Source organism: Taudactylus pleione, unplaced genomic scaffold (assembly GCF_031769625.1).
Source record: "Taudactylus pleione unplaced genomic scaffold, aTauple2 ptg000571l, whole genome shotgun sequence".
Classification (NCBI taxonomy): Eukaryota; Metazoa; Chordata; class Amphibia; order Anura; family Myobatrachidae; genus Taudactylus; species Taudactylus pleione.
Window position 1 is genome coordinate 619,756 of NW_028284973.1, and position 18,302 is coordinate 638,057.

At 47.3% G+C, this 18,302-nt stretch overlaps 1 protein-coding gene across 2 annotated transcripts in view; it reads right to left on the bottom strand.

The window, feature by feature from the left end:
• Positions 1-18,302, bottom strand: part of ZBTB47 (zinc finger and BTB domain containing 47) — a 67,557-nt gene that overhangs the window by 19,016 nt on the left and 30,239 nt on the right. For both annotated transcript variants that reach the window (XM_088453135.1, XM_088453134.1), the window contains exon 2: positions 15,920-17,326. In XM_088453135.1, the coding sequence (XP_088309261.1) occupies positions 15,920-17,326 (1,407 nt within the window). The remainder of the gene's footprint in view (positions 1-15,919; positions 17,327-18,302) is intronic.

The window sequence follows — 18,302 nt, forward strand, 5'->3', positions numbered from 1 at the left end:
GGCCCATAGTACACTAAGAAAACAATAATAAGACTGTACTATGGGAAAGCTGCGATAATTATATACTGAGACGCAGACAATAGTAGTTAATTTTATACACAGCCTGTGGTCTGTAATTACAATTAGAAGGAAGAACAAAAAATAAAATAAAAAAACAGGCAAATTATTATTCCTTCCAGCGCTACCCAGCAAATCAGACACATCTGGAGATCTGTACGGCTGTCACATATATATATATATATATATATATATATATATATATATATATATATCCAACGTCCTGCACAAGCAGCATTAACCCTTGGCGTCTCCTTGTGCATAACACTGAAGGTCTATTCATCATGTAAACAATGTGCTGTTCAAACATTACCCTTCCCAACATTTCAGTCTAAATATTATTGTGTTGTGTACTTTATTATAGAACGCAGCATTCCTTAATTCACATGCATGCATCAGCAGCTCAATGCATGTATATGATCTTGCATAGTTAATCTGTGCTAGTTTAGCCACTCTACTGGCTATTCCCCCCCCCCCCCCCAAACAAAAAAAAAAAAAAAACGCTCAGAAGTTTTTTTTATGATTTAACTGGATCAATAATATCTATTTAAAAGGAATTGCATGGCCGGCGGTTCCAATCCCGGCAGCAGCAGGCCGACAGGAGGAAATCCTGATCGTCCCCAGGTGAGTATAGACTAACCTAATTTTACCCCCTAACCCTCCTTTAGGGTGCCTAAACCTAACCCCCGCTTCCCCGCTGCCTAAACCTAAGTCCCCCCCCGGGGGTGCCTAACCATAACCCTCCCTCCCCCTAGCCTAACCCTAACCTCCTGAAGGAGGGGGGGGGTGCCTAACCCTAAATCCCCCCAGGAGCTCTAAACCTAAGTCCCCCCCGCGCAACTGTCCGTGCCCGGCATCACTTCAATTGGGATGCCGGACGCCGGTCTCCCGGCGTCGGTAAAATGACAGGCGTCTAGATTTAGACGCCTGTCATTTAACCCTCGCCGGGATTAAGTAGTCTAGAAGCTGGCGGACGGGATTCTGACCATTTAAAATTTATCCAACAAGAATTTTTTGAAAAATAAAAAATAACATTAACATCGATTCTTAGTACAGTATATCGGCCCATCGATGTTCGAAACTTGGCGACTCATTTTCCCAGCAGCTGCTCCTCTGAGCAGCTGTTCGATACACACTGGGGGGGGGGGGGGGGGGGCCTGAGGGTTGGTCAATTTACATTTCCCTGACGGTTGGTCCTCTCTGCAGCCACTGGTTGGGGGGGGTCCTGCCATGCTGACTGATCAGCAACACGGCAGTCACTGGGACAGGGTGAAGGGATGCAGAAAGGCCGGGAGGTACCTATGCTATTATCTTCCAGCAGCTGCCCAATGCGTATTACTAACAGATCGCATAGTTTGCGACCATAAGTTGACACGCTGCCTGGCGTGGTGGCAAACGATGCGACCACACCAGGCAAATGGTTAGATACACTCCAGATATCTAAATAAACAGGACTGGTCATTCCTGGTTTACAGAAGCCGCCGGATGTTTCTTCCATAATTACATGGCGTCATTAGTGATATGTAGATTATTGGAGAGGGTGTGGTCAAGAGCACGGGGTTCCGGCAGTCATGTGACCGTCACTTCTGGCACATACACCTAATGGAGCAGCGGTTTGGGCGAGTATTTCCTGCCTCTCTCTAACCCTAACCCTCCCAACTGCGCCTAAATCTAACAGTCTGCCGACATTGGGCCTAATTCAGAGTACCACGGTACAGAAATGATTTTGCAATACCGCAATGTTTTTTGAACTGCGCAGAGGTCACACAACCAGAGCATGCCGTTTCGAGGGGGGGAGAGGGGTGGTTGGGGTTTCTTTTAGGCGTGGCCAGTCCCGGGCATGCGTAATCTGATGCAGATTTCCCGGCCCCCGGCTGAGGAGTTCAGTTGCCCATTCTGAGTAAGCTTAGACTCACGCAGATGGGCGAAGACTGCGAGCATCGTGCCCAGCTGCTGCGGCTTACCATGACACTCTGAAGCAGGCAGCTTGTGAACATGTCGACATTCCGAGGGTGTCAGCAAGGTGCCTGATGACATCATAAATTTCAATATAGTAACAGTCAACTATGTAACTGAATCCCAACTTGGAGAAGAAGGAATAAGTAAAGCGGGATTATTTCTGTGTGGGGATTTATATATCAAACGAGACCTTTTGAGATCACCATTATGGGGCTGATCTTGAGTTGGGAACAATTTAAAAAAGGAAGTAGCTTTACACCTGGACAAACTTCACTGCAAGGGGTGTAATTACATTTACATGTATAGTCCATAAATGCTGGACAGCTTTTACACTGCAATTTAGGGACAAATATCTGATGCAGTCCCAAAGTGGTACATCCAGAGGATGCTTAACATTTGTGGGTACCTTCCTGATAACGGGTATTTTCGGGGGATATCATGCAAATATTATTTGATAAATAGGATCCTAGATGTCCCCAAACTGGCGCCTGTGTACACCGTACGGTTCAGCGATTAGAACAGATTAACAAAAAGGGAATCGACATTACCTGCAGGATTCCCAGGAAAATCACTTCCTATTGGGCTCCAATATGGGATGTTCGTCCTTTTAATCAAGTAATCCTTCACTGGTAGTAAATTAATTGAAATCACTGAGGCCTTATGCTTTAGTAGATAAAATATATGAACAGGTCTAAAAACTACACACTGGGATTAGTAACAATATTAGAGCCCTTAACGATGGTCATTGGGTTAGAATGAATTAACACTTCAGAGACTTGACCTAAATAGCAAGTGCTGGCATTGCTACAAACACAAAATTTTAATTGGGATCTAGATCTATATGACCCTTCTGGTTTGTCACAGTTTTTAATCATTTAAACGATATGGGCCGAGGAAGATGGTATATATCTGCTCTTTAAAAATAATAGTCTGCTGAGATCACGGGTCTTCGCTCCTACCTGGGTGAAACGTGTCTGCATAAATTCAATTAATAGCCATATTTTACATATTGCATATTATGCACATTTTAAGTGTTATATTAAAAAAAACAACATTAATTTTATGTTGTAATTATGGTGCATTACTTGGGAACTAAAGTTTCCTCATTGATTAGCAGTCATAGGTTTTCTCCATCTGGAGGAGGAGCCGGTTGTGTCATTGCAAACACGTAACAGGGAGCAAAGGAGCCTGGCAGGCTCGCCAATTACTGCTTACACAAGAGATCCCCTAATTGCCATTTACTACGGAGATAGTGTGTGCGGGGTTTATAGATCGTTCCTTTATAAAAAGAAAATTTGATTTTATTCAAATCAAGAAGAGTTGCAATTATAAAATGTAACATCTCAGTCACTCTAGAAAGCAAAAAAAAAAATGGAATATCAGCATTTAAAAATATATCAAGTGAAATATAATTAGAATATATATAAAACAAATTAATTAGGTCAAATTGCAATTGTAACACATTCGTAGCAAAAGGTTATAAATACAGTTAATCCATGCCGCGTATGCCAAATAATGCTCTATTGCGTAATATTGTCCCAGGTGGAGGAGATCGTGAGGGGACATCATTCCAATTATAATGCAAATAAAATATACAGATTGGCCGCTATTGGTCCAAATGGCTTCAACGATGAACATGCACCACTATCTAAGAATGAGCGACAGACCTGCGACAACTGCACGGTTACTGATAACATAGCGGATCATGATGTGATGACTAATTATATGGGAGATTCCAAGGAACTAGTAATACTACTGAGGAACAAAAGGGACATCACTGGTCCCCAGAAGTAAATAGGCAGCTGCCTCGACTTGTGGCAACATTATTTGCAGCCAACTGAAGACAAACATTTTAAATGTAGTTCTTTCTCGAGCCTCACCGAATAAAGAACGAGACCGTGCACGGAAAACACTGGGGTCTGTGCAGTTAAGACATTTTGAACGTCTGCACACATGATGAAGAATTGTGCCCCTTTAATAAGTTTCCTTCAATTACATATGGACATCCTTTATGGGATAAGAAACCAATACATTATAAGCACCATACAATTCAGTAAAAACAATAAAGTGTAAAACCATAGGTTTTACTTATCAGTCACTGAATGTTTCTACTTGTACAGATAAATGAAAAAACAAAACAAAAAACAAATAAGACAAAAAAATAGCATGGTAACCAATGGATGGGCTAAACCGCAGTATTATCACAACACACACACAGAAAATGAGGGCAATATAAACATTCCAAACACTAAACTAAACAAGGCTTCCAAGATCTCAAATGACCTTTGCATACAATTACAATGTATAAAGTAAGGACGGCCATGGAACCTTCGATTGTCAATTCCTCTTGCAATTGTCACAAAAAAAGAAAGAACAGAGAGCGATCCTGTCATTTTACCACTAGTGATATAAAACTAGTAAGATAAAACCACATGTATAAAACCTGTTACTAGGAAGTGGCAAGTTCTCAGACCCTACAAAGCTGGTCTCCTAGAGTTTGGTGCATCAGATCACTCGCTACATTACATTGTCATTTGTTAGGTTTTTATGATTGAGATAAACAAGGAGCTGGTTCATCAGGTGGAAACATTGATGAACATATAACGCACGTGGTTTTATACTGTATTAATTATGGGGGTGCTGGTGTTTATACTGCTTTTCGCTGGTCATTTGATTTGGTGGCACCATGAGTACAACAGACAGGGCTGCACTTCGTTGGAGCACTTGGGATATTAGCCGGATCCCCAAAAATAGTCGGGTTGCCGGTGCCGGAATCCTGGCACCTCTCAGAATCCTGACGCCGGCATCCAGGCGGTAAGTACTGCGGCTGGTTTAGGCACTAGGGGAAGTGTTAGGTTTAGAGTCCAGGGAGGAAGTTAGGTTCATGCACCAGGGAGGGAGGGTTAGAGTAGGGAGAGTGTTAGGATACTGACAGACAAGTGTCAGTATCCTAACCCTGTTGGGTTCCTGAGGGCCGGCAGTCTGTACCCAACCTGTATTTTTTATATGCAATTGCACTTGCATGGTGTACTGGAAACACTTTTCTTTATTAAATAGACAACACAAACAGCGGCGCATGCATCTGTTACTGGCTGAACCAGCAGGTAGCACTTAATTTGGCATAAACCAGTGGCATCACCGAGGCTCTGAATTTGCATTGAGGTCCTGGTTTCTGGTGAATTAATAGGCTGTGTTGTCATAAAACAAGAGATATGGTAAGAACTTACCTTTGTTATCTCTGTTTCTACGAAGTCCATAGGGTCCACAGGGTTGACCTTGGGGTATAGCTGGATCTGGATCCATGGGCACCACGCAGTTAAAGCTTTGCTGCTCCCAGGATGCACTTGGGTCCGTCCTCCTCTATACCCCGCCCCGGCCACAGGCACCTCAGTTGGTAAGCAGCTAAGGCCGGAGGAGGAGACTAAACAGAGAGAAGGAAGACTGGAACACACAAGAAACCATACTCACAGAAATGGGAGACGGAAAACCGGTGACCAGCCACACAGCCCATTTGAAGCCAGGTGCGTCAGGGCGGGCGCCCTGTGGACCCTATGGACTTCGTAGAAACAGAGATAACAAAGGTAAGTTCTTACCATATCTCTTGTTTTCTACTTCAGGGTCCATAGGGGGTCCACAGGGTTGACCTTGGGATGTCCCAAAGCAGTTCAACTAAGGGCGGGGACGCTCCTGTGCTGAAAGGAGTACCCGGCGCCCGAAGGATGCATCCTGAGAGGCGAAGGTGTCAAACGCATAGAACCTCAAAAACGTTTGAATTGAAGATGTGGCCGCCTTACACAGCTGAACAGCGGAGGCGTCACGTCTAGCAGCCCAAGAGGGACCCACAGAACGAGTGGAATGAGCCTTAACAGAGGCTGGCACAGGTAAACCCTCCTGTGCATAAGCCTCACAAATAACGGAACGAAGCCAACGGGCTTACGTTTGCTTGTTGGCAGGCCAATCCCTCTTGTGAAAACCGAAGAGGACAAACAAAGAATCCGACTTCCTAACCGAAGCAGTCCGATCCACATAGATTCTAAGTGCCCGGACTACATCTAAGGAAGCCTCACCAGCTGAAAGATCAGGCGACTGAAAAGCTGGCACAACAAGTTCCTGATTAATGTGGAACTTCGAGACCACTTTGGGCAAAAACTCAGGACGAGTGCGGAGCACCGCTCTGTCCTGATGAAAAATCAGAAAAGGAGGGCGACAGGAAAGCGCCCCCAACTCTGACACCCTCCTGGCAGAAGCAATTGCTAGGAGAAAAACGGTCTTGAACGTCAGCCACTTGAGGTCCACCACCTCAAGAGGCTCAAAAAGATGACCCTGCAAGACCCGTAGCACCACCGCCAAGTCCCAAGGAGCCACAGGAGGCACGAAGGGAGGCTGTATCCTGAGAACACCCTGGAAAAAAGTGTGAACATCCAGTAGTGTAGCAATCCGTCGCTGAAACCACACGGACAATGCAGACACATGAACCTTCAGAGAGGCCAGGCGTAAGCCGAGGTCCAAACCTGATTGAAGGAACTCCAAGATTCTGGAAACCCGGAACACCTGAGGATCATAGTTTCTGGATTCACACCACTGAAAGTAAGTGCGCCACACCCTGTGGTAAATCCGTGCGGAGGCAGGCTTGCGTGCCCTAAGCATGGTACCAATGACTGAACTGGAGAAACCCCTAGACCTCAAGACGGCTGTCTCAAGAGCCACGCCGTCAAAGACAGCCGACCCAGATCCGGGTAAAGGCAGGGCCCTTGAGACAACAGGTCCCGACGCTGAGGAAGAAGGTACGGAGCGTCGATGGAGAGACCTCAGATCGGAGTACCAAGGACGTCTGGGCCACGCCGGAGCAACCAGCACGAGCGTGCCGCCGTCCTGCTTGAATTTCCGCAGAACCCGAGGAAGTAAGGATATCGGAGGAAACAGATACGCCAGGTGAAACGTCCATTTCACCGACAGCGCGTCTACCAGACTGGCGCCTTAGTCTCTTGTCCTTGACCCGTAAACGGGCAACTTGTGATTGTGACGGGAGGCCATCAAGTCCAGCTCCGGCAGCCCCCACCTGTCCACAAGTAGCTGAAACACCTCTGGGTGAAGCGACCATTCCCCGGGATGGACGTCGTGACGGCTGAGGAAGTCCGCCTCCCAATTGAGGACTCCGGGAATGAAGACTGCCGAGTGGAATGTGACACTCCGCCCAAGCAAGGATGCGAGACACCTCCGACATTGCTGCCCGACTTAGAGTTCCTCCTTGGTGGTTGATATACGCCACCGTGGTGGCGTTGTCGGACTGCACCTGAACCGGCCGTCCGTAAAGAGCGGGACCGGACGACTGCAGGGCCCGATAAACCGCCCGCAGTTCCAGAATGTTGATGGGAAGAAGAGCTTCTTCCGCAGACCAACGACCCTGAAGTGACAACGAGCCGGTCACTGCCCCCCAACCCCGAAGACTGGCATCCGTCGTGAGCAGGACCCAGTCCGGGATCCAAAAGGGACGCCCCTCGACCAGATGAGCTGTCTGAAGCCACCAAGCCAAAGACTGCCGAACCTCCGGGGACAACACCAGTAACTGAGAGCGGATCCGGTGAGGTAACCCGTTCCATTCCGATAGAATCAGCCCCTGCAGAGGCCGGGAATGGAAATGGGCAAATTCCACCATGTCGAATGTTGACACCATGGAACCCAAAACCCTCATAGCCGAATGGACCGACAGGCGGCAACGGCTCAGGCAACTGCGTATCCGCAGCTGTAGGGAGGAGACCTTCTCCGGGGTCAGGAAGATCCTTTGCTGCCGAGAATCCAGCAGGGCTCCCAAATGAACCATCCGCTGAGATGGAATCAGGGAGGACTTTTTCCAATTTATCAGCCACCCGTGCGCTTGCAGGCAAGCGACCATCAAGTGGAGATGATGAAGCAGTACCTCCGGGGAACTCGCCAGCAACAGGAGGTCGTCCAGATACGGTAGTAGCCGTACATTCTGGTTCCGAAGATGTGCGGCCATGACCGCCATAATCTTCGTGAACACCCTCGGTGCCGTGGAGAGACCAAAGGGTAGCGCCCGGAACTGGTAATGGTGTTGAAGGATAGCGAACCTCAGATACCGCTGGTGCGAAGGTGCTATCGGAACATGGAGGTAGGCGTCCTGGATATCCAGGGACACCATGTAATCCCCCGGTTCCATCGCCAGAACGATGGAACGTAACGTTTCCATCCTGAACTTGGGAACTCTGAGGAATTTGTTCAGAGACTTCAAGCTGAGGATAGGGCGATGAGAACCATTGGGTTTCCGCACCAGAAACAGAGAAGAATAGAACCCCGTCCCTCGTTGTAATTGAGGAACGGGAACAATGACCCCTGCTGTCAGCAAGGACTCTATAGCTTCCTGAATCTGTAAAGACTTGGTCGTATCCTGAGAAGGACTCGTGCAGAAAAACTGGTGGGGCGGTCTGTGCCGAAAAGACAGGGCGTACCCCTGGGAGACCACTTCTCGAATCCAGGCATCCGTGGTGGTATTGTGCCAGCACTGGGCAAATAGAAGAAGTCGGCCTCCCACTCTGGGGTCCCCCAGAGGCAGGCCCGTCCCATCAGGCAGAAGGTTTATCTTCATGCTTGGAAGAAGGGCGCCTGGCACTCCAGGGCTGCTTCTTGGGCTTAGAAGCGGCCTTGGTCGTCGACTGCCTCGGGAAGGACTGACCTTTTGCCTTGCCCTGAACCCGAAAGGACCGAAAAGCAGAGCTCCGTACCTTGGTAGGAGCAGAAGCCGAAGGGAGGAAGGCTGATTTAGACTTAGCCAGAGTGTCCACAATTTTGTCCAAGTCTGGACCAAAAAGCAACTCCCCATTAAAAGGTAAGGCCTCCAGTCCCTTTTTGGAGTCAGCGTCAGCTCTCCAAGACCTCAGCCACAAGGACCGACGCGCCGACACAGCTGCAGCCGACACCCGAGAGGTTAGCAGGCTTGCGTCTAACGATGCTTCCCCAATGTAGGAAGCCGCATCCCTCATTTGACCTATCAACGCTCTCTGGATCTCCGGAGCATCTTCCGGAAAGGTATCCTCCAAAGCATTGGCCCAGCTCTCGATGGCCTTAGCCACCCAAGAGATGGCCATGGACGGACGGGCCACCGCCCCCGAGAGAGAGTAGATAGACTTCAAACAAGTCTCCACCTTCCTGTCCGTGGGATCCTTCAGGGAGGAGATCGACGGCAAAGGCAGCGTAGCGCTTTTAATTAAGCGGGTAACGTGGGAATCCACCGCTGGAGGAGTTTCCCACTTCCTGCAATGAGCCTCCGGAAACGGATAGTTCGAAGCCAACCGCTTCTGCGGTTGGAACCTCTTGCTGGGCAACTGCCAGGCCCCTGCCATATGATCCGTCAATTGATCGGACAGGGGAAAAACTGTCGAAGCTACCTTGGCCTTTTTAAAATTTGGGTATTTTGACCTGGGGGCGGGCACATCCTCCTCAATGTGAAGGATGGCCCGCACCGCCCTAACCAATGCCGGCACATTAATGGAAGACTTAGCCTCCATCTCCTGGGCCCCGGCATCCAAGTCAGAGTCTTCATGGATCTCCCCGTCATCCGAAGACACGTCCGTGTCCGTGAACTGAGCCGCCAGTGAAGCCGGAACGGAACGCTTGGATGCCCGTGGGGGCAAATCACTGTGCAACATATGTTGAAAAGCCGATGACGAAGCCGCCAGACTCTGAACAGAGCTGGAGAGGACGTCCACCCAAGGCGGGGGTACTGCCTGAGGATACCCCTGAAAAGGTACCATCGACTGCTGCGGCACCGTGGGGGTTTGCACGTATACCGGCAAACCCGCATAAGGACCCACAGTCTGAGACCCGGGAGGAGACTGCACCAGACGAGTCACACCCGGGGAACGGGGCATGGTAGGCTGGGGCAACGCCCTAGAAGGGGCCGCAGTCGGGACCGCAAGTCGGTCCGCCGATTGACGCCAGCACTTGCGTAAACATTGCCCACGGAGGATCCTGCGCCACCGGTACCAGCTACCAACTGGCACCGCCCGCACAGACCGTCCTGAGACAATTCTGCCCCGTCAACCCCTGCCGAACAGCGTCGGCAGGAAAACAACACAGGAGCCTCGGAGCGCTCATTCCCCTCATCAGACATGACACAAACTTTTTTGCAAAAAAGTGTCTCACCGAAACGAGGTAAGGCGTATAACACCCACGCACTCCCAAGTATGCAACCCAAACAGCCCACAATATGGTACTGAGGAGCACACAGCAGTATGTGACGGACCTCACAAATACGTAGATTTATATAAGTGAGGTACACAGAAAGAACACCCCTCCCCCACGCACCTACGCGGCCGTAGGAGAAGGAAAGGGATAGGTAAAAAGCTGACAGTAAGTAGAAAATAAGCACAGACAGCAGCACTAGCAAAAGTCACATACCATGCAGAGACGTTATACTCACTGCACCTTCCGCTGCAATCAACCTCCCAGATTCAGTGTCTGGGAGGGCTATAGCGCTGCGAACACTGTCCTTTGCAGGGGGAGAGGTACGCAGGAGGACTGGTCCACTGGAAGCCTGCCTGGGAGCTCTGCGATGCTGCCTGAGGAAGATGGCCGCCGGAGAGCTCTGAGGAGGAGTGGCCGAGTGAGAACAGCCCAGCGACGCCAGCACACGAGAGAAGGCGCGCTGGGCTGAGGGGAGGAGCGCTGAAGCAGGGAAGGCTGCCTCCCCTGCTAGTACTAAACCCCCGGGGAAGCCGGTTCCCCGCCGGTACTTATACCCCGGGGGCCAGCGGACACGCGGGGTATTCCTGAAGAGGGGGAGCCCGCCGCCGCTACTAGCGCCGCCGGTCTGTCCCCAGAGACCGGCGGCATGAAGACTGCATTTTCCCCGCGTGCAGCGCTGACAGCGCTGCACGCGGCTTACCTGGCCCCTTCAGTCCGGCAGCAGTCCTTGGGTGGTCCCGGAGCCACGCTAGCACTGACTCCGGGGTCCCGCTGCGATCCCCGGATCAGTACCGGCGTCGCAGCGCCAGCGGGGCTGTTGGAGCGGCAGCATAGACGTCCAGATGGACAGTCTGATGCTGCCGCTCTGAAGACAGTAAAAATAAAATAATAAAATCATCTTTTTTTTTTTTTTTTAAATAAAGAATAAAGCTTAGGGGCTGCTTATGCAGCCCCACTGCACAGGGTGACCCGACTCCGGCCGGGCACCAACTAAAACTGAGGTGCCTGTGGCCGGGGCGGGGTATAGAGGAGGACGGACCCAAGTGCATCCTGGGAGCAGCAAAGCTTTAACTGCGTGGTGCCCATGGATCCAGATCCAGCTATACCCCAAGGTCAACCCTGTGGACCCCCTATGGACCCTGAAGTAGAAATATGGTTTCAGACCACAAAAATAGCTGCCAATGTCATTTGTAGTGACAGTCTCACTTTAATAATCTGCCATTATTAAAAACGGCACTCTAATCCCATATTATTGGCATATATTAACATCTTTGCACAAGCTTAGAGCAAATATTGGTGCCCGTTATTGCCTTTGCCTATTCAGTCAATTTTGAACCCGTCCAGATTGCCTCCACAACTTACACCCGACCTGACTCCTACAATGTTATTCCCGAAAGGTTGAGTCAGGGGATCAGAACGAAAAATATAAGTCTTCAGAGAGATCAGGGCATTATGGGACGGCTGCATAGATAAAACAATGGTTCTCTTGATTGCTTGTAGGTGCCAATGTCAAAAAGATTAAACACAGTGTCTTGGTAGCTATGTTGTTTGGTTTTCTTTTTCATTAATATAACAAAAGGATGTGTGACTTTTAATTCTATTTCAGAGGTGTGTAATGGTACAGTGAAGGGTACTGGGCCTCTCACAAACCATTAAACAACCAGTTAAAGAAGTAGATTGCACCAACCGCTCAGGACACAGGTGAGTAAGAAGTCTAATGACCTACTCCACAGAATTAGCAGTGTATGCAGGGCCATCAGGAAGATTATATTACCAGAACATGAGATAAGGGCACATCGTAACATGTCAGACGGATAGGAGATGATGTACAAAGTTCATGGACTGGGTAGTCTACACAAAACACAGAATTTCTCCTAAAAGCTTTTCAAAACATTGCTACAGAATGATTCAAATAAGGGAAAGTAAAAAGAGGCACTAAATAGGAGCAGGGAGAAGAGGGTCCAACACCTTTAGGTGGCAGTGCAGCTTTAAATAATCAAGGGACAAGAAAACACAGTAAGAAAAATATTTGGTATTAGACTATATATTTCTAGTTATGGTCCTTCACAGCCTATCCCTATACGGATGGTGCCAAGACATGTTCAAACCAAATAACTGCAGCAGCCACCAACGTGTTAAAAAAATTCATTTATGCTATACTAAACGCAATATGATGCAGAAACGCTGCCGAAAAAGCCTTGAATTTACAAAAAACTTGAAATGGAGCCCGATTACCAGGAGACATAAGGGAACAGATGGGGCTAGTAGGATGTTACATGAGACATTAGCGATTCCTCTACACGAAATGATCCTGCTCAATGAGGCAGCGAAGCCGGGCAGCAGATTGTGACCCAAAGCAGAAAGTCATTTGTACACAGAGCCGTTGTCCTTGGATGAATCACAGACTGGAGAACAGGACCTGCCAAAGGACTGGATGTGCTGCAATATGGCAGGGCGACTGAGCCCCTTCCCCCGCTACAGACATTTTCCTATATTAAACATGGAGGAGAAACGTGGTTTCTATTGCAGATATGTAAAAAAAAATAAAAAAAAAAAGTGTACTGAAGTATTCCCTCCAACCTCCTTTAGAGCTGGGGAAAAACAAAACAAAAACAGTCTATACTGACGGCCCAAATAACAACCCATCCTTCCAAAGGTGTTGTGACATTTGTGTATTTACAAAAAGGGACATGACTACTAAACCTCTACTGAGCATTTTTGTTACCTAGGAGACCTCATTGCCGAAGAGTGGTTATAGGAAGGGAACGATGGACTTTCACAAACTGCTTTTCCATACCTCCCAACATGACCCTCTCCAGAAAGGACACAATGCTGTTCCTGGACTTCCCTGGTAATTTATGATTGGTGGCGGCTCCAGAGGTGGGGCTGCAGCACAGTCCAAAATTCAAATAGGGGAGTCACACCAACTGCCAGTGAGTCCCAGCCAGTGATGTGTGGCAGTGTGTGAAATGACAGTCGGTGTAACTCCCCTATTTGAATTCTGAACTGTGTTGCAGCCCCACCTCTTACCAGGGAAGTCCAGGACCAGAGCATTGTGTCCCTCCTGGAGAGGGTCATGTTGGGAGGTATGCTTTTCAAAGCATGAAAAAGGTCAGTTAAAAAAAAAAAATGTAACGTGCGGCATTCAAGTGGCTCAATATTTAATCACTGAGCCCAGGTACCAGGGAAACAGACAGAGATCCTGCTGCACCTCTACCTTTCATCACGGATGCAGTGTTCAGTAGACTCCTATGGGTCTACTGCACCAGAGAACCCTAAAGCAGCCATCACTGGGATCAACCGCCCATAATACACAGATGAGCCCTTACTAGTAAACAAATCAAGGGGTTGATGTATCAAGCAGCGAAAAGTGAAGAAGTTGCCCACATAGCAGCCAATCAGCTTTGAGGTAGCATTTATAAAGTACATTCTATAAAATAACTGTTTGGTTGCTATGGGGAACTTCTCCACTGGTTAATTAATTATATATATATTTTATTTTTTATTTTTTTTAAAGTGGCTTTAAGTCTAGTTTGATCCATCTAAGGCATCTTTAATCAGCACTATTTATTACAAATCAGAGGAATATAAAAAGAAGATGACATGTATATAACAGATTATGATATTTTTCCCTATTTCATGCTAAATTTACAGGGGGAAGGGGGAGCAAAAAATAAATACATAGTAAAAGACTCAATAACTCCTTTGACCTTAGTAAGCTACACATTATATAACAAATGAAATAATATAACATTGTTCGGACACATTTCTAGTGTTGTACTAGTTTGTCCAGTAGAGTTCAAAACCAAGTATAAAAAAAAAAAAAAGGGAAAAAGGGAAGGACTTTTAAAAGCACCTTATCCACAAAATAAATATAGCAATAGGAAAACCACACAACAGAATTTGATGTTTAAATAGGGCTATGTAAAACGAACATTATTTTAGCAGACTGCTTCATGAAACATTGAATATGGCATTGCAGTCTTCCTCCTGAGGGTCAATTTAAAGGACTGCAGTACCATCTCTTTGCCTGCAGAGGCCACTGTGGAGATTGCACTCTATGGATAGTCAGGAGCTAGAGATCACTATACGCACAGCAGGGGAAGAGAGAGGAGGACTATATACTAACAAAGTTCAAGGGTGATGCAATTTATTAGCCGTCAATCGGCAATTCGTTCTGATCATTTTATTGCAAGTTAGACAATGAAAGCAAAATGTCTGCAGTGTGATATTTAGTACTCCTGAGATAACTGCAGGCTGCATGTGGTACGTGTCACACAGCAATGGTTGCCAGTGGGCTAGGATTTAATTTAAGTAAACTGGTTACTAAGGTAATCTACTTCCCTCCTCTGGTATGTTAAGATGGGTACACTACACACCAGGCCGACCCATCTAACAATTGCCAAGTGCATACACACTACACTGACATCACAAATGGCCATTTAGGCTAATTCTGAGTAGTGAGCAAAGCAAAAGCAGCAAGTAAAGGCCCCCATACATCAGCAACTGATTGTGTATAAAAATATTTCCCTTTTTCAATCGATTGCAGAATTGCCACAATCGATTGAAAAAGGAAAAGATTTTTATACACAATCGATTGCAAATTGTAGAATTGCCACAATCAATTGCTGATGTATGGGGGCCTTTACTTTGTATCAGGAACAAACCATGTTGCAATACAAAAAGGTGCAAAGACTTTTTTTTTTTTCTTGCATACAGGATAAATGCTGGCTGCTTTCGCATATAAACACAGAAATACTGGCCAGCTTTATTTTTACATTGCGAGTTAAGACTGAGTTTGGACACACCACTCTCACATCTAAGGGTATATTTACTAAAGTGTAGGTTTATAGAAATAGAGGTGTTGCCCATATCAACCAATCAGATTCTACTTATCTTCTACAAGTTGCTCGATCAATAAGTGGAATCGGATTGGTTGCTAGGGACAGCACCTCCTTTTCTATAAACCCGCACTTTAGTAAATATACCCTTAGATCTCTGCACATTTCACATCTTCCCCATCTGCAGTGCCACAGGGTTATACCCAGAAGCAGAAATGACTTGCTCTTTTTGCTTCACTCCCACAACAAAATCAGCCGCTTAGTGAGCAGCGGGATGTCAGTGGAAACATGGGGTAAGATTGGGGAATTTTTAAAGGATTTTAATAGGCTTTAAGTAGCATTCCGTATACCTGCATTGTAAAGCGCAAGAAACCCAGATAAGTAGGGAACGATCGTTATTCACAGCTTAACCAAAATGTGACAGTCTGGGCAGGAAAGTGCATGTATGTTTGGTCATTATAAAATAAACCCATTATATTTATCCCACACACCAACAACATATCGCAGCCACCATCAACCAAGAAAACCGTGCCATAAAAAGCTTATTGTTAATAAAAAATGTAACAAAAAAAAGGGAAAAAAAACAAAACAAAACAAAAAAAGCATAAAACATTCATTGTGGGGCAACGTGGATGACAATAAAACCTTCAATCTCTGAGCAGAAACCTCCAACTGCCACATAAATGCTGATCAAGAACTTGCTAGAACTTCAACAAAAGGCAGAGGCCAAACATATACGGTAAGGCAACTTTAACCACACAATGTCGACTTACCTTCAATCAAAAGACACAAAATCAGCATTTACACTCCTATATCTTATTGGGAGATTCGCACATGCGTCAGGCCGGGGGGAAACTTACTTGTATATTCTTTTCACAGTCTGTCTGGTGATGAAGCATTAGCTCACTCTCCAATAGGAACCTCTTGCCACATTTGTCACATATCCTCATGCGGCTGTGGGTGACGTTCATGTGCTTTTCCAGATACCACCTATTATTGAAAACTCTAGGGCACTTCTTACATGGGAAGTGCTGCTTCTCCTCAAATTTGGCTTTTTGCCCCAAACTGTCCTGTCCTTTCTTCCGTCTCCTCCCACCACCTCCTCGGCTGCGTGATCCTTTCGCACCTTTCCTCAACTTGGTGGACTTGTTTTCACTTGGCGACTTACTTCCCTCGCCAGGGGAGTTCTCATCTTTTGCCGCCTCCACTGATTCATCATTGTCCTTTTCTTCCTCCTCTTCCTCTTCTTCCTCCTCCTCCTCCAACTCCTCTTCCTCCTCCTGTGGTTCTTCTGCATCTTCCTCTTCGCTCGGCAGGATCTCATCTTCCTCATCTTCTAATATGTCAAGAAAGTCCTCCTCTTCTTCCACCCCTCCTTCTTCTTCATTCTCGTCATCCCCATCTTCTTCTGAGCCTCGATCATCCCCATCTGATCGGTCTAGAACTGCCACAGAGTCTGAAGAACCCTTACCCTCAGTCCCTTTGGAGACATTTAATGTCTGGTTGTTTAAGTTGACCTCTACGATTATCTGTTCTCGGTTGAAGGACTCTTGACTTTCCAAGTCCTCCTCCGAATCAGCTCCTTCTACTTTACAAATTCTTGCTGCACTCCTGTCCTCATCTTTAAAATACTGTTTCGGTGACGCTGCGTTGGGTACATGTCCTTTACTTACACTGTCCTCTACTCTAACAGAGTAGGGATCATTTCCCTCCCGGGCATAAATCTTTGTCGGAGGCGCGTCGACCTCCTGCTTTATTTCCCTATAAAACTGTGGTTGCATCACAGTGGCAGTGTCCGTTCTACTGTCCTCTGTATCCAAGATATCGTTCGCCATGGACAGGTTCAACGACCTGCTGTGGATCAGCTCCTGACATGACGTCACAATTTCATTCATCTGCAACACAGCAGCGGCATTTAAGACATCCTGCACGTTGCAGCCATTGACTAATAGCTTAGAGGTGTAGATGAAGTTGAGTATCTGCTGGAAGCCTCGGGACGTCAAGGCTTCCAGGGACAGTTCCACCCTTTGGAGCTGCTTGTTCTGGGTGAAGAGAGAGTGGAAGAACTGGCTGTAGGCAGCGAGCACCCCCTTGTGAGCAGGGAAGGTGCTCTTCTGCTGGACAAGTACGATGTCCACATCGCAGAGGTCGGGCTGGAACAGGCGCTGCTCGTTCAGTCTATCCATCAAACAGGTGAAGTGAAGGGCGACATCTTCCACTAGAGAATACTCCGTGGAAGGGTAGTCCGTTGTCTTCTCAACTATCAACTGTAAGAAGAGTAAAGAGAAGACAATTAAAATAAATAGACTCAGACATCTGTTATACAAGTCACAGAGGCTCCACCGTGCTGAAAAAGCCAACATTTTTAACTATGTGGGGGAGAACTTAATAGTTTTTTTGGGCGGCGATAATGCACGCCTGACAGAGCAATTCAATGGTTTTGGTCCCTCATTAATTATCGTGCCCAAAAGCACCGTGTTTAGCCGCGTAAAGCAGCCAAACTCATGTAAAATCCTGGTTAGGGCGCCCAAACCTGAAACTTTCGCACATTCCTGCTCGCCACCTCGAGCGGCTGTGAGCAGAAATGTTGATGCCGGCGGCTCTTGCGTCTGAATGGAGCAACAACTGAACTGATCCGTTCGGGACCTATTAGTTAAGGCACTCAAAAAAGCAACTGAATTCCCCCAAGTGTAAATGACAACTAAGCTCAATATAACTTCTGACAGTAATTAAAAATACAAAAAAAGAGAAAGAAAACTTCATCAGCCCTGAATAAATGCAATTCTTCAAATGGAGAATATATATATATATATATATACACACATACATACATACATACACACACACACACACACACACACACACACACACAACAGGTATTAAACAAAGGCCATCGCCTACTTTGCAGAGACGAGTTGCAGAGACAGGGAAGCAATCGGGAAGCCGACTGCCTAAATACCAGCAGCCGGCTTCCCGACTGTCATATCCCGGCAAGGGTGAAATGCATTTCCCCGACGCCGGGAGACCGGCATCCCGATCGTAGTGATGCCGGGCCCTGCGAGCGGACAGCCGCGGGGGGGGGGGGGGGGGTTAGGGTCAGGTACCCCCCCGGGAGGGTTAGGCTAGGGGGAGGGAGGGTTAGGGTTAGGCACCCCCGGGGGGGAAGTTAGGGTTAGGCACCCCTAAGGAGGGTTAGGGTTAGGGGGGTTAGGTTAGTACATACTTACCTATCCACGATCGGGA